The following is a 20,899-nucleotide window of genomic DNA, read 5'->3' as shown; positions in this document are numbered from 1 at the left end:
ATGATGCCAATACTTGAATGTTGTATCTGGTTGAAATCTTATCGGAACACATTTATTTCATTTGGTAAGTAAACAGTTGGTAAATGACAGATTGTTTTAAATTGTTAATCCCTACGGCAAACGTCCAAATTTTTTATCATTCTGAAACCCATGGACAGAGATTAAAACAAAATATCATATCTTTTTAATGGGAAAAATTGAATTTTTTACATTTGATACCAGTAAGCCTTTTTGAATCTAAAATTAGGGTACTCAAAATTATAAATTTTACCATTCTCATACTGTTAATTAGATTCTGAGGTTATTGTTTTGAGGTTTAAATTTTAAAATTCAAAATGTCTTCTTCCAAACAATGCAGTTCTCATTGCATCCAATTGTTTTACAGCCTGCTAAAATTACTATTCATCAAGTAAAATGAACGTGATGTGAGAAATCATACCTCTATGTACAAACATCTTAATATGAGAAGAAAAAAAATGTATCAAAATACTTTGGCTATTCTATATTCCACAGAGTTTCAATCAGTGTGTCGGGGAACCTTGGGGAAATTTTAATTTGAGTTAAGTTAATTCACACATGCATTTGATTGAATAAGTTGCCTTTTTGAAATGTCCCGAACAACGTATGAACCAGTTGAGAAAGCAAAAATTGCCAAATAGAAAAAAAAAAACAAAAAACAAACCGGGGCAGTTTCTTCTTTGCTGTAATTTGGTCATATTTTAGTGTAAGAAAAGTGTACCTCAACTCAAAAAAGCTGGGAAATACTGCTATATTTTATAACTACTTTTATATCTACATACCATACCACATAACATACCCTCTGCTTCCTTCCTTATACTACAACGTAGTTAACAAATGCTTTTTTTCCCTTTTCTGTCTCTTTGCAATCCTTTTTTTTTAATAGATGAGACCATCTTGTATTCACATTTTGTTTTTACAAAAGTAGGAAGACACAAATAAAAAATTATAAATTAAACATAAAGTTGTATAAAGAGCCTTTCACATTCAGTTCCAAGAAGTTGAGTGTGAAACACCACATTTCCTGTTTGCAGACTGACCAGTCAAAGCTTTCTCAAAACACTGTACAAAATCTAGTTTATAAAATTATTCTTATTTCATTTTTTTCCCCTCTCTTTTTTAATCAAAGTAGTTGTTAAATAGTTGGACATTTAACTACTGAAAAATATGAAAATGCAAATATTTTGAATCTGCACTATATTTCTTTAAGTGGACCTTTTATACCCGTCGTTAGCATTTGAGAGAAAAGTAAAATATGAACTGCTAAACTAATACAAAAAAAAAAATTGTGATATGTCTATAGAAAAAAGTACAGGGTTAGTTTTAACATACAACTCCAGATTATATTTTTCATAGAATAACAAACCAAACCCAGATTTATGGAATGTAATGCAATCTTTTTGAGTTGAATTTTGGTTGAACACATCTTTTAGAGGGGGAAAAATACCAAGTGTAGTGTCCTGTGTACCGTCTAGTTCTTAAAACAAAACCCTCACCAGTATCAATTTTTATTTTTCGGATAAGATATGCCAATGTACTCAAATTAGACTAAGGAGCACTAGTGTTCCCCGACACACTGGTTGAAAATCAAGGCCATAAATAACAATCATGCAATCATAGAATTTTTGTCAAATACAAGTTATCCTTCAACCTTGGAATTTACTACTTTTTATTTGAAATTCTTAGATCTAATTTCCAAACCCTTTTGCATTAATTTAAACAATATTTTGCAACCGTTTTAGCTAAGAAATTCTTATAATTGTATAAATGTATGCTAATGTACAGTTTGATTTGTGCTGTTGTCTCAACTGGGAACCGCTTAAAATAGACATTCAAACAGGAGAGTCCCATTGACATTACTAAAAGTGAAGTATAATAAAATGGTCTGATCTTTGCACTCACCTGCTCTTCCAAAGCACATCCACAGCGGGAGGGCAAGAGCTAGAGGACCATGGCGCCCCATGCTTGGACACTGGACTGACTGATTGAGGAGCACTCTGAGTGGATTTAAGGACGCGGCAAGGACGTCTGCTGGGCTGGCTCTGGCTCTTCTACTTGTTTGCCTCTAGTGTTACCGCATAGCTTGCTAGCTTAAAGGGAAGTTGTGGTCGGCAGCTTGAAGTCCATCTCTCTCAGATCTCGTCAGACCACTCCCCTTTAAAAAGAAAACCTCAAAAAAAAAAAAAAAAAACACACAATGCCAACACTTCAGAAAAAGTATTAGAAAACATGTTTTAAAAGTGTTTAAATTAAACCAGAGGACCAAAGATGTGGAGTTGTAAAATATTTATTAGGTATATTCATTTTTTGAGCATTGTACAGTAAAATTAGAAGACATCAAACAAAAGCAGGCTGAATTGTGAACAGGAAGAGACAGATAGCAGTTCTCTCTTCAGCGGTCAACTTCACCAAACACTATGTCCTGTGTGCCTAAAAGACAAGAACAAACAGTCGTATTAGTTGTAGTAGTAATAGAAGTAGCAGTGATGTAATCTAATCCCTCAGTCATCCAGGAAAGTTGCTAAATCGCAGTAATGGTAGTACTGTGTAGAGAAGCATTTTTTCATTTTTTAAGCATTTTCTAGCTTAGTGGTCAGAAAGCTCATCCACCAACCTAACAGCCCTTGTTTAGATTTTAGCTGAGAGCTATAAGTGCATAGCATTGGCAAGACACCTTCTCTGTGTATGATTGTGGTGTGTGGGTGATTGGTAGCCTTGTTTCTGTCAGTCTACCACAGGGCAGCTGTGGCTACAATGGTAACAACAGGTGTGGACTGAATAAATAATGCATTGATGCATTATTGTTATGAAAGTGTCTTGCCAAAAGACAACAAATGGCAGAACCATCACCAACTTAGCTATAGCGGCCAAAATGATAGTAGTTCAGTACAAGAAAAGTGCAGAGTATAGAGACGTTGAATAATCTCTCCCATAATGTTATTAATATGCAGACAAAAGTGCAATAGGTCTTCTTTAAAGTATGCCGTTACTTTTATCTGTTTTATAGCGATAATCTATGACACCTTTAGATCATTATGTTAAATAGCAATATTCATCTAAAACGACTTAATAAAAAACACAACTCCGCTGACTTCCACCTCAGAAAACTGTGGTGTCCAATGGGAGTTGACATAACTGTAAAGGTCACCACAAAAGAGTCTGCACCTCCAATGGTTAACTGCAGATCACACTAGCGAGCAATGATTTTTTTTCCATTTGTACCAAAATGACTCCAAGCGCTACCAAATCCATTGCGTATCACAGATTAAGAAAATAAAATTGAAGAAAGTACAAAGCAGTGGGCATATGCCAGTGGCGGTGAAAATGGGGATTGATCATCAATATGGCGTCTTGAAAATAAGCGATTAAAGATTGCTCAAAAATGCACAAATCACTCCAAATACAACTTTGAATGAGTAAATGGTGAGGGGAACAACTATAATATGGTTAAAAGCTCTGAAAAGTCAATTTTCCATAATAGATCTGCATTAAAGTTTAGTATAGTATATTAATTTCCTTCTGAAATTCTTACCAATAATAGCTACTACATCAGCCAGCATATGTCCTTTGGCCATTTTGTCTAACCCAGCCTGAGGAAACAAACAAAATAAAGACACAGTTATGTTCAAGTTAATGCCACATAAAATAAAATGCTACGGTATCTTCTGTAAACAGAACTTTAAAAACTTAAAAAGGCACTGTGCCTGATTTTTACTACCTTCAAAATATGAAAAACAGAACTAGTTTATTTTAAACAGTTGGCAGTGGAAGTTATTTGTCACTTATCCCAATTATTGACTGTGATGCTTACACAATATATCTGTACTGGGGCAAGACAAATTTTACTCAAATGTCTGGGAAATAAATTGCGTACACAGCCTTTTAAGAGTTCTGAATTCTGTTATATTGAACACAAATCGCTTGTTATATTCATCAAAAATCACTTAAAGAATAATTTTATATTCATATTTATACATATACAAAAGGTTTTGGTTTCTATTCTTTTTCAGCATAGTGGAGTCCATACCAAGTGAGCAAATCCAGGGGCTTTGATCTTGCAGCGGTAGGGTCTGCTCGAGCCGTCAGACACCAAGTACACTCCAAACTCACCCTAGCAAATCCACAAACATTTATATGAATTCATATTAGAGGCACATGCTATGTACTAAATTATACAATATTCAGACTTATGAGAGTACTGCATATTTTCTAATTATGGTTTAATAATATTTGTGATAAATATTTGCCACGTGACAGATATGAAACAATGATGTGGAAAAAAGTTGAAAAAAGAAAAGTGAAAAAATACAGGAAGTAGCGATGAGTTTTAAAATAGAATTCCTCTACCCATGTCACCAACATGGAAAATTCTACCCAGAATTTACACACAAGGAAGACATTTTTCTGACTGTATAAACATTACTTTAACAAAATAAAGGTGTTGTAGTGTGTCTAATTATAACTATTGTGTTTTTGCCCTTGTTTACATTATGGTTACTGGGTAACAGAACTCTACATATGTCACATCTGCTGCCCATGTTCAACCAGGAAGTAAAAAGGCATTATTGTTGTATACATGTCAGCTTTGGTTTACTTTTATAACAAGTGCTGACCTTAGGAGCCTCCACGGCGGTGTAGGTGGCCCCAGGAGGGACCTGGTAGCCCTCTGTGTACAACTTAAAGTGGTGGATGAGAGATTCCATGGAAGTCTGTGGAGGCACAGCACAAACAAGAGGCATGTGAGAGACAAGAGGAACAGGAAACTGACTTATGCGGTGAAGGAGGTGAAGTTAACCCTTTACTGGGATACATGTTCACAACAAGGCTTTTGATACTTAGCAGCTCATGTCATTGACATTCTCTGGGGGTGTGATGCCAGTGTAGGCTCTGCTGTGTCCGAAGTTCTGTTACTCAAGTTAGATGTTGACCTGAGCTTTATTGTAACACAATCTGACCAAAATAAATATTTTGGTGGAGTCAGTGTTGTTCTTCAACTGACAAATGTACAGATTGTATCTTTTCATTTTGTTAAAGGTCCACTATGTAACTTAGATGTAAAGTACTATACTGCTCGTCTCCATGGAGATTTTACTGCTTTGCCTTAAAGGTTCCACAGTTCTAGTGCAAGTTCTAGATTGCAGTAAGAATAGCATTTATTTTTTAATGTTTAAGTTTAATGGTCAAAACACATGCAGATCTGTTTAATGCCATATTGAACATTTAGATAAAAAATATCTTCATGGAAAAAATATTATATATATATATATATATATATAAATATATATATATATATATATATATATGAATAATTAGTCTGTCATCTGCAAAGCTCAAAATGCTCTGTTCCACCTTGTGATGTCATTAAGTGGTTGTTTTCAAGTTAACAGCTACCTTTTACCTTTGATGCAGTATAGATTGGCAATTCCAGGGCTGTAATTATCCAAATGGTTAGAGTAAAGGTGTATAGTTTAAAAACACATTGGTTGAACCCCCACTCCCGGTTGTGTGATTTTGCAAAGGGCTGCCAATCTTTAGAGCAAAAAAAGCTGTTCCTTGATTTCAGCTTCCTATCATGTGACATTTTCACCATTCAAAAGATAAAATATTTTGTTCATATAGTTCATTGCTATGGCAACAGTCCTAATTTTTCATCATTCTGAAACCCATGGATCAACCTACTTAATATCATATTTTAGCAATACCTTTCTCTAGTTTCCTATTTAAACGAATGTGATTAGCGCTTAACAAAGTGGAAAAACAAACACAAATAGCAGTCAGAAGTCAAAGTGGGTAGGAGGGCAAAATAAAGTGCGTACTGTACCTTCATCTCTGCTCTCTTTGGGGGGGCCACCTTGGCGTCATCCACCTTGATCTCCCCCTCGGGCATCTTATTCAGGGCCTGGAGCATGATTCTGAGGGACTGTCTCATCTCTTCCACTCGGCACAGGTATCTGCACAACACACACCACCCAACACACACACGTTTATATGCTTTGTGGAGACATTAGATTGACTTAGATTCTTTTCCTGCAGACTGATCCAAATCTTAACATAAATCCTAATTATCTACTGCTCCTAGTCATTTTTGGCAACTTTAGAGCAAACTAGGCAAAAACACCTGAATCTAAGGTTGTTCTGCCTTCAGTGGTCTCTGCAATTTCCAGCACCTGGTGAATCAGGAAAGCCTGCTCTGATTACAGCCAAATGTTTCTGATTAGAGAGTTTGAAGAGTTGAAGTGTGGATACCGGTTTGACAAACTGTTCCTAATATGTCCAGATCACAACAATCCTCCAACCTCACTCGTTTCTTTAGACTTCCAGGTACTTCCCAGTTTAACAGATTTATTTGAAAAGTGGTTGTGGGTAAAGTATGTATTCTTGTGTCTTTAATTCCCTTTTAAACATGCTTTTGGTCACTTTGGGACAAGTATTTCAAATTTTCTAACTTATAATAATGTCTTAATTTGTTAAATACAATAACTCCGTTTCCAATGGGGCACTTCCCATCCCCATTACAATGGAAAAGTAAACAAATTAAGTCTTAGGCTAGGTAGCTATGCTAATAGAGCCATGCATTCATTGTGAATAAAATTTGACAGCAGACTTAGTTTTAAGCCCATAAGCCATCATCACCATGCAAAGAAAAGTCCTATGATGCAACAATCTAGGCAAAATGCAAACTGAGAATTTTTGAGTTCCCAAAGTAGTCAATTATGAATTAGTGGATTAATGAAACATGTAAATGGAGCAAAATACAACTCCATGGTTTGATGAGTGGACGACAATACAACATGGGAAAATACTCAGTCAATTCTGCATGATATGGATTCTTTAAAACAGAAAAGCATTCATTCTTCAGTGAAGAATGAATGCTTTTCTATCCTATATCAAATCAGTCTAAATCGTCTTCACCTGTCGTAGCAGTCTCCATTAGTCCCGATGGGCACATCAAACTCCACCTCGTCATATTTGTCATAAGGTTGCGATTTTCTCAGATCCCATTTGATTCCAGAGCCTCGCAGCATCACTCCACTGGGGAGAAAAAAATAAATTTACACTACCACTCAAAAGTTTGGGCACACTTTTTAATTTATGTTTCTTCTTTATTTCCATGATTATTTACATTATAGATTCTCAATGAGGGCATCAAAATTGTGAATGAACACATATGGAATGTACTAAACAAGAAATAACTCAAAATAACTTAATTTGTTTCAGATTTTTTTTTTTTTATTTAAATAGTCACGCTTTGAACTCTGGTTTGCACTTTGGTATTCCTTTACCCTGACAAGGCACAGCTGTGAAGTGAAAACTATTTCAGGAGACTTCATTATGAAGCTCATTGAGAGAAGGTCAAGTGTTTGCAGCACAGTTAACAAGATAAAGGGTGGCTACTTTGAAGATTTGTATATAAAATATTCAAGTTATTTAACATTATGCATCATAAATTTGATGCCATCCATATGTTTACATATTGTAGAAAGTGGTAAACAAAGAAAAAAAAAAGATGTTTTGAATGGTAGTACTCAAAATATATAATTTTTTAATCTACAGAATTATAAAAGCAGGAGGAGACTTGAAAAATTTGAACCTGAATCCATAGTTGAGAGCATCCTCTGTAGATACCACCCCAATGTCCACAGTTCGATTCTTCCAAATACGATTGTTGGTCAGCATCTGGGAACACATTCATGCTAGAAATAGGTAAATGCTTAAATGAATGATCACTGATACCACATTTTTACAGTTTTCTGCAGCTAAAACCTGGAACAGTCTTCCTGAAGATGTGAGACAGGCCTCTACTTTGACGATGTTTAAATCCAGGCTCAAAACTGTTCTGTTTAGCTGTGCATATGACTGAAAGGTTTTTATTCTGCACTGTTCTCTTTTAATGTTAATTTTATGATGATTATTTGTGATTATTTATGTTCTGATTTGTTGTATCGTGATTGTAATGCCTTATGCTTCTTATTCTCTGAAGCATTTTGTATTACTTTGTGTGCAAATTGTGCTACACAAATAAACTTGCCTTGCCTTTTATTTATTTGATAGTGACAGTGCATATTAATGTAACAGTTGCAGGATATCGGCAAAGGTGCTACAGAAGGCAACTGCAAAACATTACAAAAAGATAACATAGAACATGGTCCAGAATTAAAATGCTTACAGACAGATTTTCCTTTATCCATTATTTAGGAATTGATTTGAACATTTTTGTACAGATCTTAACTACAGGGTTAGCAGTTTTTCTTGCAGAACAAGACAGGAGATTTAGTTGTCTCTAGAGGAAATTATGGTGCTTAAAACAATGCAGCCTTTGTGATTTGCAAATTGCATCCAATCAAATTGCAATTTTGATCGTGATAAATGATCATGCAGTTCCATTTTGAAACGTCTGAGCAACTAAAAGTGAATTTTGGTTAGTGAATTCAGTTGTAGACAAATGAAAACTGACCTCTTCCACTTCATCAATCCGGATGGAAAAGTTCTTGCACCACTCATAGATGTCGTCCATCAGGCCCAACGGCAAATCCTGAAACAGTCACACATTTACTATAGTACTAGATTCAAATGTCAAAAACAAAATTTTTATTAAAAGGACAACAAGTAACAGATTTTGTGCTGTGCTCATTATATGCTGCCCTGACAATAATCATTTTTATCATTTAAGTTGTTCAAATGTGTTTAATCATATAATGTTTTCCTTTATAAATGAAGCATTTTATGTGCACAAAAACTATAAAAAGAAATTTAGATCCAAAAATATCTCATTTAGTATTTCAGTAAACCTAATTGTGCTTCATTTTATTTTGTGCTAAAACTTAAACAACTAGTTTAGAATTTGATAACAAATCCTTCTAGATAAAAATATTGCAAATTTTGGTATGTAGGTGCTTTAAAGGGGGATCTTTATACCCTTATTTGAGAATGTAGGGACTCACCTGGTGCACCCCTCCAGGTCGTACATAAGCAGCGTGCATTCGGGCCCCGGAAACTCTCTCGTAAAACTCAAACATCTAGGAAACAAATAAGAATAAATAGAAGCAGATTAACAGAGATTTACTATTGCACAGGAGGTTGCGGTGTCTTACTTTCTCCCTCTCCTCAAACATCCAGAAGAAGGGTGTCATGGCTCCGATGTCCAGCGCGTGGGTGGTGATGGCCATGATGTGGTTAAGGATGCGTGTCAGCTCACCGTACAGCACTGTGCAAAAGGAATTATATATTAGGGCTATACAAAATACAGAACCAGTCTAAAGTTTGGACACATCTTCTAATTCAATGCCTTTGACTGAAGTCTAGTGAAAAGTTTTCACTTTACAGGTGTGCCATGTCAGGGTAAAGGAATGCAAAAGTGCAAACCAGGGTTCAAACCAAAGGGTGGCTATATATATATATATATATATATATATATATATATATATTTATTTATTTTTAATCTAAAACATGTTGAGTCATTTTGAGTTATTTTATGTTTACTACATTCCATAAATGTTCATTGATATGTTTGATGCCTTCAATGAGAATCTATAAATAAAAAATATAACAGTGATGGAAATGAAGAAACACAGGCTTTAAATGAGAATCTAAATTAGTATTAAACAAAAATAAAGGCAAAAAAATGTGTGTCCAAATTTTTGACTGGTAGTGTATATCGCAAAACATGGCGACACAACATACATATGGCAAGAAACAACCATACAGAAATTCACTAGTAAATGTAAAATAACTGTGGGAAATGTCCATAGAGACAAGCAGGTACACCCCTCACCTGAAAACTTACTAAGTGCATCTTAAATTATTCCAAAAACTAGTACCACTAACTTAAATTCTGACTTATGTATGTATGTATGTATGTATGTATGTATGTATGTATGTATGTATGTATGTATGTATGTATGTATGTATGTATGTATGTACCTCTGATTAGGACTGCAAGATTCATCGCAATTAGCAAATCACAATTAGCAAATCACAATTAGCAAATCACAATGGCTGCATTTTTTTGGGATAGCATAATTTCCCCCACAAACAACATAATATTTGTTTTAATCTACAGAAAAACACTAAATTTGTAGTTTAGATCTGTATTAACATGTTCTGAAATGTGATTCTTGTATTGGTTATATTATGGTCAGTTCTTCTGGACATGTTTACAATTTGAACTTTTGACAACCCTAGTAGTAGGATTCTGTTCAAAGCATTTAAAATCAGACACTAAAACCAGTATCAAAACTAGATACTCATTTGAGCTTAAAAAAAAACAAAAAAAACAAAAAACATTCACAGGGCAGAAATGATTAACTTTTCCTGAATAGCTTTAGAATGATCTTGAGGTGTATCAGAACAAGTATAAGACCACATAAGACCACATAGACTAGTAGACCACTATGAAGCCTACATGGACAACTGAGGGATTACACAGAAATAAGGTCACATTCTAAAAGAAAGTACTATGATTAAATGTTGAAAATCACATTCTGTTGTCTAAAAAAAGAGTTTTGATTATCTTTGTGGTATTAGTACTGAGTTCGAGACTATTTCTTAGTATCGAAATAGTTGGAAATTTTAGTATTGTGGTATACTTACATACATCGCAAATCTCATCATGCTTGTCAGAAAAATCACAAATTGATATATCTTTCCCCTACCTCGGATCCACTGGGCGCGGGGAGGGGCCTGGATGTTGAGCAGTTTCTCCACAGCCAGAGAGTAGGCCTCCTCATTACACATCATGGACACGTAGTCAAGGCGGTCAAAGTATGGTAGGGCCTGTAGGAAAAAAAACAAGAAGTGACCCAACAGGGGACTTCTCTGAATGAACCAACTTACCCTTTATAAAATTAGACACGACTTATTCTGGTGAAATGTGTGAGGTAGTGGTAAAACCACTATTTCTTCACTTCCATGCCTACAAAGGTCAAATTTAGCTTCTTTAAGTTTTGAGAAGAGACCATTTAACATTGTCTCAAATGTTGACAAAGAAAATGTAAAAATATCATATCAATTTTTCTTAATTAAAAATCCTATTTTTTCATGCGACATAAAAACTAGTTTGAACATTTTTTTGTATGTACTTTTATATTCTATAATTTAAAAGTAATTGAGATTTGAATGAAAAGATTGCATTTATTATTAACGTGTTTATTTTTGCTTCTAAAATATAATTCTGAAATTTTTATGATTAAATTGATAAAATCATTTAATATCAACATTTGTATAGCATTTTATTCCCTTATCCCTATGCATCCTATACTAAAAAGACTTACACATTTTAAATCTAGCTTTGTAACTATTGTTCAAAGTACATTTGCACAGAGTAACACATTCCTACATTCAGTAATATATTCCAATATTAATTTCATGATCCACCAAAGGCTAAGCTCAGATCCAATGCTTTTATTGCCAGACCACTCAGCCACCATCCCAGGGTCAATTCAATCATTAAAAGTCTTCCAATATAATGCAATAAAACACAGAACATGTTTTTTTTAGTAACAAGTAAGTAACTATAACATAGATCATAATTTTATATTATGTCCATAAACTGCAATATTGATCTAAAAGGGTTTAATAATAGATATGGAACTAGTGACTTCCTGTTTTTTTAATTGATAAGCCGCACCTCTTTAAAGCTTGTGCTACCTAGAGTGAAATGCTACTATATATTTGCATGTTTTATCGTTGAAAAATTGCTATGTGACATTTTTGAAGATTAGATTTTATTTAGTGTCATTGTCATTGTTAGGTAAAAAAACAAAAAAAACAATGAAATGCAATTTAGTGACTCCTAAATCAAGCAAAGAGAGCAGGGCCACTGCAACCATTACCAAGAGAACTAGTTAAAACAGGGAAGTGGGTGGGGATGAGGGGTTGCTAAAAACTATTTTTTTCTTCAGCGCACTCAATCCCCAAATTCTAGATGAGTCAAACATACATGAATCAATCTAAATACAACAATAAGTAAAGTAATGATGATGGAACACCATTGTAAGACGCCTAAAATCCTCCCACAACCACATTTCAAAAGTGGCTTAACTGGGCAGTACCTGGAGGACTAAAGAGAGTGAGGTGGGAGGGGCAGAGTCTGGAGATATAAGGAACAGTGTGATTTATCTAACAGACATCAAGACTTTAAACTATGCCTGCAGTCAATTGTAATCAGAAACACCTGGCTGTAACCAGGGCAGTCTTTTGTGATTGAAAGTGGATTTCGTCTTTAGTTAGTTCTACTTTAAATCATGTATGCTGGCTGGTACCTGCAGGTATGTCTTGTATTCAATGAGCTTCTCTGTGCCCCGGTGCAGCAGGCCGATGTGGGGGTCACACTTTTTGACCGACTCCCCGCTCAGCTCCATGACCAACCGCAGCACCCCGTGAGCTGCCGGGTGCTGGGGGCCAAAGTTTATGGTCAGGTTAGACAAGTCTTTCTCAGCAGGAGGGTCTACATCTATGGGGAAGAGAATGGTTTCACATTACGTACAGTCACTTAAATGTTATTAGATTTGCATATTAAAAGGTGCACTGTGTAACTTTTCTTTTAAAAGATGCACCGTGTAGCTTTTCTTGTAGAAGTGTAGCCACTTGCTGGATGATATTGTTTTGCCTGTATTTCTATTTAGTGATAATGAAATTTTCAACCAATACCAGTAACTGATCATATGGAGATGTGTCACTGATAACTGATGAAGTAAAACCAATAATGCATTTAAACTGTTTTCTTATTTGTTTGTTTTAGTTTACAAGCCTAAGTTTGACTGAAGCAGACTATATATACATATAAAGCATTCAAAATATGACATTTACAAATATGTAAACAGTATTTCGTTGTAACCTGCTCATGAGGTCAATATAAATTAATTATAGACTTCCTATGTCCTGGTAATGTTTAATACCCTATTAATTCTTCTTGCCTTGACCCAGCCCAATGCCACATTGTAAATGCTACAGTGGGTTGCCATTGGCTAAACTGCTGTTGTGTCCTTGGAAAGACTGTGGGTGGTGGTCGGAGGTGTCAATGGTGCAGACTGGCAGCCTTGCTTCCATCAGTCTACCCCAAGGCAGCTGTGGCTATAATAGTAGCTTATCATCACAGACTGTAGAATGAACGAATAATGCACAGAATGCTCTGTTGAAAAGTGCTATATAAATCTGATGCATGATTAGCATTATTATAATTACAAAATACTTTGAAAAACTTCTCAGTCTCAGGATTTCACCAAGTGCAACATTTTATTATTTTGTATTTTATACAAGCAGTCATTGTTGTTCAAGTTGATTTTCTTCTCAGTGAAATGTACATTTTTACATTCGGAAATTCCTAGTCACAGAAATGTCCCTGATTTACTGGTAGACTATAGACTAAAAAGACAAATCAAATGCATGATACCATTCCATGGAGGAGGTGTCCACTTCTCGTTAAGAGCAGTGGGATACATGACTGCTCCAGCAAACTGCTCAGTCCACTCCACATCAGGCTGCCATTGCTTCTGCCTGCACACACAGAAAACAACTCACATAAAGGGCAATATTCACTACTGGTAATACAAATTATACAAGCTAACAGCTAGTGTGTTTTTGTATTATATAATGTGACAGCCTGCTATCAAGTAGTGTTGTCACAAAACTAAAATTTCAAACTCTATTCCGACACTGGGGTAGACTCAATACTCAATATTGACTCTGACCACAATCATTAGAAACACTTTTTCTTTATACAATAGAATGTGATTTTCAACATTAAATCATAGTACTTTCTCTTATATTACCATGTGGCCTTATATCTGTGTAATCCTTCAGTCGTCCAGGTAGGTTCCATAGTGGACTATGGGCGTATACTAGTCTATGTGGTCTTATACTTGTTCTAATAGAGCTCAATATCATTGTAAAGCTATTCAGGAAAGGTTCATTTCTGTGCTGCGAATGTGGCTTTTTTTGTATTGATACTTGCCCAAATGAGTATCTAGTTTCAATACTAGTTTTACCATAGATTAGAAGCTGATTCAATACTTCTGATAACCCAATTGCTTTGCTTGGAATGCTCTACAGAACGACATCAGAGAAAAGCAGGTGATGCTCCAGGGCCAAGTTACAGGTCAGATCAGTGGAGAGGCAACTCCACTCAGAAGAATGCATTTTTGGAGACATTTCTGACTAATAAAAATACCAGTAATTGCATGCAAAGTAATGAGACCAGAAGGTGGAGGTTGTGGATTTTAACATGTGTGCATTTCTTTTCAAATCTATTTATTAAAAACAATTTAGACAGTTAAAACTATTACTATTTAATTAATACACAACGATATTTTACATTAATACTACTAAAGAACAGCGTGTGTTTGTGTATCAGACTCAGTGTCACAGACACAAGACATCTTTAATTTGCAATAGAAAGAATTTTTACGTATTATTAGTATTATTATTTAAATGTTCAAACTGTAGTCGGGCTGCTCGATTATCAAATGCACATGCGGGGATTTTGTAAGAGAAGTTGACTGACAGCCAACTTGTAAACAACCCTTAGCTTTAGCCTGTGAACAGTCAACTCACACTATTAAATACGTTTTATAAGTCAAGCATCATGCAGCAACGTCAAATCGCTTCTACAATAAAGAATCGATGATAAGATAGTTTCTGCAAGCAGTAGGTCACTCTGTTATTAGAATCTACTGTCGGCTTAGTAGCATGCCGGCTAGCTTTAGCACTTGGGCTGACAGATGCAATGACAGACGCGTTAAAAAGCTACCAAAACCCCAGATCTTCAGAATTTCACATTGTTTTGCTTTACCTGCTTTGTAGCACGGTGCAGCTGGGACTGAGGAAACCGTTATGTGCAATGATTTTGGCTGAAGGACGTCCGAGCCTGGAGAGCGACCTCAGCATCGTGGCCGCCATCTTGGCTCAAACTGTGACGTAAGAGGATTCTTCTGGGGTTGTTATAAAGAGGTTTTTACCGTGAGACCGCCAACCCGAGGACAATGTAATTATTACGTGCACACAGATCTTCTAAAAACTAGAACTAGACCAGGAACTAAATCTGGTGGTTTGTTTATTTTATTTTTGTTATTATTATTATTATTATTATTATTATTATTATTATTATTATTATTATTATTATTATTATTATTATTATTATTATTATTATTATTATTATTATTAATTTTTATTAGATTAATTTTTAATTTTTTTTTACATCTTTTGTTAAATTACAGTACTACACGTTTGTTGCCAGTTTAGAGCAAGGAAACTTGTTTAGGCTATGCAATTCATTTGAGATATTAACTAATTTGATAAAAACTGGTCTATTTCATATTTATTTTGCACAGACAGTGTTTTAACAAAGAAATGCTGTAATAGATAAAACAAAATCAGTCTTTGGCCAACATCCTCAACCTCCTTGAGTTTCAAGTCCATTCAAGTCTCTATATCAAATGACAAAATACAGGTAGTATTTTACAATTTATATGAAATCCTGTCACAAATAGAGAAGTAAAGAGGCACATGTTCCAGTTATTTTAAAATATAACACTAAAAACACAGTACCAAGTCACTAACCTTACAAGTCCAAGTGGCATCCTATGCTTAATCCATTCGATCAAGTCAACAGAATGTGCGCACTACCACTTTAATTTGGCTGACGATTGCTAATATAGTTCATAATTTATAAATAGAATTGAACATTATGTCAAGAAATACCAAAACGTTTAATAAAAAAACAGTGCTTTTATTTATGTAATACTGTGGAAAAATAATTACATACCATTTTTAAAAAATATTGAAGATAATGAAATAAAAAATGAGAGTTTGATAACGCTTGTTGTACATCTTTTGAACAGTTTCTCTGCTACGAAGAACAGTACGATAAGATAAGCATTAGAGTCGTTCTAAATTCAAAGACACAATAATACAGGATACATCCTACCAGAGGTATTATAAAAGTATAGAACAGGAGTGACAAATGATATGACAGTATACTGAAGCTGCACACACGTACACACTCACGTGCACGCTCACATGCACGCTCACATGCACGTTCATGTGCACGCTCACACTCACACATGCAGCACACTGAACATTCTCAAAGAAACAGTACAGTGTGCTGCATACAAATGTCTATGACAGTATAGGCTGTACAGAGGGGCGAGTGAGCTGCCCCACACAGACACACACGCATTCTCTCTCTCTCTCTAACACACACTCACACAGGTCAATATAGTGACAGCCTTCATTGAACCTCCGGTGCACTCTGGCCCCACACAGACGATGAGAATGGCTCATGGTCATGTCTCCTAAGGCCTCTGTGTCCTCTGCACCAGGCTGGGATGAATGATCAAGGCCCCACAGCGCCTGGTAACCGTGGTAACAGGGCCATACAAGGAGTCTACTGCATATACACACGTCTGAGGTGAAACTACATGGACTCTTGGCACTAGGTTCTGTGGACACTCAAAGCCTCGGGGTAAAGCGCCACCTGCAGGTGGCTGTTGGCACCACTCAGTGAACTACAGGCCAGGCCTATAAGTGCACTACCTCCACTTTTGGTCCAGACACACATAAATGTTTACATTGATAAAAATAATTTGTAATGTTAAAAATAGAATACAAAGCTCTAATCTTGTGTGCAAATAAAAAGACATTACACAGATATACGGGACGCCTAAGCATGAATACTGTCAATGCAGTGCAAAAGATGACCCCGCCCTCCCTCCCCCCTCATGGTCCACGGGCACACAGCCTCTGGACTCTGGTATGTGCTCTACGTCAGACACCCCAAACTAACTTAAAATGGTGGCCAGACGTGACGTGGACTGTTGAGGTTTCTCCAGATCTGTATGTACCATACTGACAGTTCTCTTCATGTACAATGGCCCCTCACACAGGGGCCTCGGGTCCCTCTGCTCCGTCCTGATTGTGACGCGCTGTCCGCTCTGCAGAGCTCACATTTACACTGGGAGTGACTTTGTCCCTCCCTGTCTCATAAGTCATGTCTCTGTGTCCTCCTGCTCAGTCTGTGCATGGCTCTGTATGTAACACTGTGGATGTGGTGTATGTGTGTGGTGATGTGTGCTGATGCCCCCTGCTGGCCTCACACGTGCGTCTGCATCCTCTGCGTGTGGCGGCTATGGGAGTAGTCGGAGTGCTGGGAGGTGTAGGAGAAGCGTGTGGAGCTGCCGTATTTGCCCAGTCCAGTGTCAGGGCCTGATGGAGCAGGTGCCCCGGGGGACACGCTCACTGCGGGCGTGCCCACTCCATACATCTCATAGGAGGGGCCGGCCTCCAGAGGGGCCAGGCTGGATGGGGCAAACCCCATCCGGTAGGGCTGGTAGTGGGACGGGTATCCATAGTTGTCGTAGGCCAGTTGTGAGGTGGAGTCCAATAGGCTGCAGTCGGGAGGGAAGTCTGCGGCCGAGGGCCCAGGGTTGGAGGGGCCCTGCTGGCTCTGACCCCCGCGGGTGAAGGTGTTGAACTGGGCATAGCTAATGTGAGACAGCCTGGAGGGGGGGCGGGGGTCATAGCAGGGCTGGGGACGTCCCGGGGAAGTGAGGGGTCCTGGGGCCCCTCCGCTGGCCGTGGCTCCTGAGCCCCCTGCACTGCTGCTGATGGAGGCAGCACCCCCTGGTGTGCCTGTCGGGGAGCGGTAGTCAGAGTAGTGCACAGTGGAGCGGGACGCGGGCCGGCCCTCGTCATGAGTGGACGCTCGCACGTTGTAGTATCCGTTGGTGGGGTCCTGTGTGTGGAGAGGAGAGAGGGGACAGTTACAGGTCAAGTTTGTATTCAAAGATTTACTGTAAAAAGCAAGTATATATTAACCAACATGAGGAAAGAAACATTTTAACAGTAGAGTGTTTGAATCTATAAATACCTAAAGTAGCCATTAGAGAAAGTTTTGTTAAGGGATATGTTAAGGCTGACTAAATGCACATGGAGCTAAGATAGCTATAGTACTACTACTAGACCTATTGCTAATGCTAACATGCAGAGCAGCTTCCAGTTCAAGTAGGTTACATTTCCAAACCCGCTCTCTGGTTCTCACCCAGACTCAGTGCACTCAGACCTAATGTGATTTGGGCTTCTCACAAAAAATTTGTCTCTGCTGGAAGTGACGGCCGCGCTCTCTCTTTTGATGCAGCAAATACTTTCAGTGAACTGTTTAGCTACAAATTTTTGCTAGCTAAACCAGCTGAGCACACTGTGTCAACATAAATGAGCCAATCATGCACAAAATTAACTACATTATGCATTTTTATGCATTTTTCACAATTTTTGCTTAGTATAATCACATCTCTATGGCAGGCATAAAGAAAGTGTCGGGTCTGCAACTGTTTTGGGTTATGAAGTAGAAGTAATTAAGATAACTACTACATTTTATGAACTGAATGTACAGATAATTACCAACTGAATTTATTTTAAGAAGGCTAGCATATGAATGATGAATAATGGAATCTGTTTTCTTTATCAGAGATGCAGATTTGAGTTCCACCACTAGAGGGTATGGTTACGCTTTCACAAAAGGGTGACGATAGATTTGTGAATAGGGTTAAAAGCATCACTCTTTTCAACGCACATGTCCATGGTCACTACCCCAGCACAGAGTCAGCAGTGCTACATAAGAGGTCAGATTTAATTTTATTTAGGTTAAGGTCCACCTTTAAAATCACGCCACATAATTGAAACACGCATAACTGAAACATGTCTAGGATTACTCAAATTTGAGTGAAAAATGGTAATAACACCTGATTGGCCTTAATAAAACATGAAGAAGAAAAAGTTTATCAAAAATGATTCAGGCTTAGTAACAACTTAATATCCTAATCCTAACTGCTAACCCCTGCACAATGAAATTTGAGAGATAAAATAATCACAATGAGTTTGCGTAATACTTATAATACTTGTAATACTTATAAATAAATGTACTTTTATTTATTTTGTATGTTAAATATGTTTTAGTGAAATGAGCACTCGTTATATGCTTTTTAAAGGACCCATATTACTTTATTTATGATCTATGTATTCTAATAAAAAGCATATCTGAAGTTTGTTTTGTTTCATTCACACATGCTTAACGCAAATCCTGCATATTTAGTGTTCTTGTCTCAAACGGAAAACACTCTGTTCCACCTTGTGATGTCATGTGGTAATCCAGGAAGTACTCCACTGTATTTTTAAACTCCATACACTTTCACTAGAATCATTTGGATGATTTCAGCTCTAGAATTGCCAATTTCTATTGAACTAAAGGCAAAAGGTAGCTGTTAACTTGAAAACTACTGCTACATGACATCACAAGGTGTAAAAGAGCATTTTGCAACTTTGGAGATGTAGACAGATTAACAAAAAAGGATTACTTGAACATGTGTTAATGACACAAAGCCCAGGTATGTTTTTGAGGATGTAACAATATTTTAACATGGCTTAAAGCTCACAAGAATCAGTTTTAAGTAATATAAGACCTTTAAATAAGAGCTATTGCTAACGGCTAGCAGCTAACCTTGAGGTCGTACTCCTGGCGTGTGTCCAGCGTGTCACTGCGCAGCTCAGTCTTCAGCTCCATGTCGTCTTTGAACGGCTGGTTGGAGGGAGAGAAGGACACAGAGGGCAGAAACTGAGGCGTCAAAACAAAAGGAACCAAAAGAACAAACAAAAAACAAAAACAAAAACAAAACAGTAAACAAAAGAGGTGTGAGAGGACAAGAGAACAAGAGCCCATTAGAATGACAATAACAGGTTACAAGCGATGCTCAGTTATTGACACAAATGAAGTGAGGAAGAAAACCTAGGTTAGCATGTGATTTTATGAGTTATATTAAAGAAATGTCATAGAAATATCATGTAATTTAGGGGTGGGCAATAATTAGTAATAAATGTGCTTCTAAATGTCTAAACCTGATTTGTTTTTTCATGCATTTGAGTAAAATGTGTTTTGTCTCAGTACTAATATATCGTATGAATTGCTCTTGATATAAAAAGAATGTCAGCATGCTAGTTGCATTGCGGAGACATCAAAATTCTGCTCTTGGCAATGAAAGTTGTAATAAGTATTTATAAAGTCACTGGTGAATAATTAGGATGCTCAGATTGCATAAGGTGAGTAAGGAATAACTTTGGAGCAGTTTAAAATGAACTAATTCTGTTTTTCATATTTTTAAGAGAGTAAAAATCATGCACAGCACTTTTAACCACAAAAGCCTAGAAATATCACATTATAGCCTTGATTGGGAGACTAGTTCTTTTTTTTATCGATTCCTTTTGCAGCTTTTGAAATACCAGTCAATAAACTCAATATACTCAACATTTTAAATACCTGTAAATGACATACCATATACCATGCCATATTTTGACCGCCTCTAATATAAATGTTATTTTCATTGCAAGTTCAAAATGAAGATCATTTAAAATACATGACGTTTATGATCTTGACATTCAAAATGTATATTTTAAGTTTAGAAACAAAAAAAATCTGAGCTATACATACAATAATTATATTAAAATATGAATAACATAATTAAGTTTCAAAAATGTGTAAGAAGTGTAAGGAGACTTTTAGTTTAAATTGTGCCATGCTGAGATGTTATTAAGGCATCCTGCCATTTCTGTAAATTAACCAGTATGTGATCAATTTACAGTGATAATACGGAACTTTCTGGAGGTGGAAACTAAGTCAACTGCATGATTCCATGGAAACAGTTAAATTTAAAACCATACTTCGGGACATTCTCAATGGAGATAAATAGAATGCTATACTGCAGAATATTATATCCAAAAGAACATCATTTCCATGGAAACAAGCAGGACTATGCCCTCCTCCAAGCCACCTAAGAGTGGAGATGCAAGCCCATTCACTGTAAAGACACATGTTTTTTTCAGTGGAATAAAAACATCC

General features: G+C 36.6%; 3 protein-coding genes across 4 annotated transcripts in view; all 3 read right to left on the bottom strand.

Moving 5' to 3' along the window:
* fcer1g (Fc epsilon receptor IgFc epsilon receptor Ig) overlaps nt 1–2,127 on the bottom strand; it is a 6,957-nt gene extending 4,830 nt beyond the window's left edge. Inside the window, exon 1 of the mRNA XM_033984070.2 lies at nt 1,921–2,127. Within this exon, the coding sequence (XP_033839961.1) occupies nt 1,921–1,981 (61 nt within the window). The 5' untranslated portion in view covers nt 1,982–2,127. The remainder of the gene's footprint in view (nt 1–1,920) is intronic.
* Nucleotides 2,128–2,289: 162 nt separating this feature from the next.
* ndufs2 (NADH:ubiquinone oxidoreductase core subunit S2) lies at nt 2,290–14,931 on the bottom strand. The gene is made up of 14 exons (XM_033983721.2): nt 14,807–14,931; nt 13,409–13,512; nt 12,279–12,469; nt 10,671–10,791; nt 9,111–9,223; nt 8,961–9,035; nt 8,474–8,551; nt 7,610–7,695; nt 6,931–7,050; nt 5,840–5,969; nt 4,632–4,727; nt 4,046–4,129; nt 3,551–3,608; nt 2,290–2,448 (listed from the first exon to the last, which is right to left on the bottom strand). The coding sequence occupies exons 1-14, from the start codon at nt 14,911–14,913 to the stop codon at nt 2,411–2,413; spliced, it is 1,401 nt and encodes a 466-aa protein (XP_033839612.1). The 5' UTR covers nt 14,914–14,931; the 3' UTR covers nt 2,290–2,410.
* A 790-nt stretch (nt 14,932–15,721) lies between these two features.
* Nucleotides 15,722–20,899, bottom strand: part of kirrel1a (kirre like nephrin family adhesion molecule 1a) — a 76,845-nt gene continuing 71,667 nt past the window's right edge. The window contains exons 14-15 of one of the 2 annotated variants that reach the window (XM_033983650.2): nt 19,508–19,621; nt 15,722–17,746 (exon numbers count right to left, since the gene is read on the bottom strand). In XM_033983650.2, coding sequence (XP_033839541.1) covers nt 17,105–17,746; nt 19,508–19,621 — 756 coding nt within the window. In that variant the 3' untranslated portion in view covers nt 15,722–17,104. The remainder of the gene's footprint in view (nt 17,747–19,507; nt 19,622–20,899) is intronic. The other variant, XM_033983651.2, reaches the window with a different exon arrangement.

This window comes from Periophthalmus magnuspinnatus, chromosome 18 (genome assembly GCF_009829125.3).
Source record: "Periophthalmus magnuspinnatus isolate fPerMag1 chromosome 18, fPerMag1.2.pri, whole genome shotgun sequence".
NCBI classification, from domain to species: domain Eukaryota; kingdom Metazoa; phylum Chordata; class Actinopteri; order Gobiiformes; family Gobiidae; genus Periophthalmus; species Periophthalmus magnuspinnatus.
Note: the sequence above shows the minus strand (reverse complement) of the source record. Positions and strands in the feature narration are given on the sequence as shown.

What these genes read in the sequence shown, in the direction of transcription:
- ndufs2 (XM_033983721.2), bottom strand. Translation starts at nt 14,913, where the DNA reads ATGGCGGCCACGATGCTGAGGTCGCTCTCCAGGCTCGGACGTCCTTCA. An exon ending in GACCTGGAGGGGTGCACCAG is followed by an intron (nt 8,552 to 8,960) that starts GTGAGTCCCTAC and finishes TGACTGTTTCAG; the next exon opens with GATTTGCCGTTGGGCCTGAT. An exon ending in TGATGTAGTAGCTATTATTG is followed by an intron (nt 2,449 to 3,550) that starts GTAAGAATTTCA and finishes CTTGTCTTTTAG; the next exon opens with GCACACAGGACATAGTGTTT.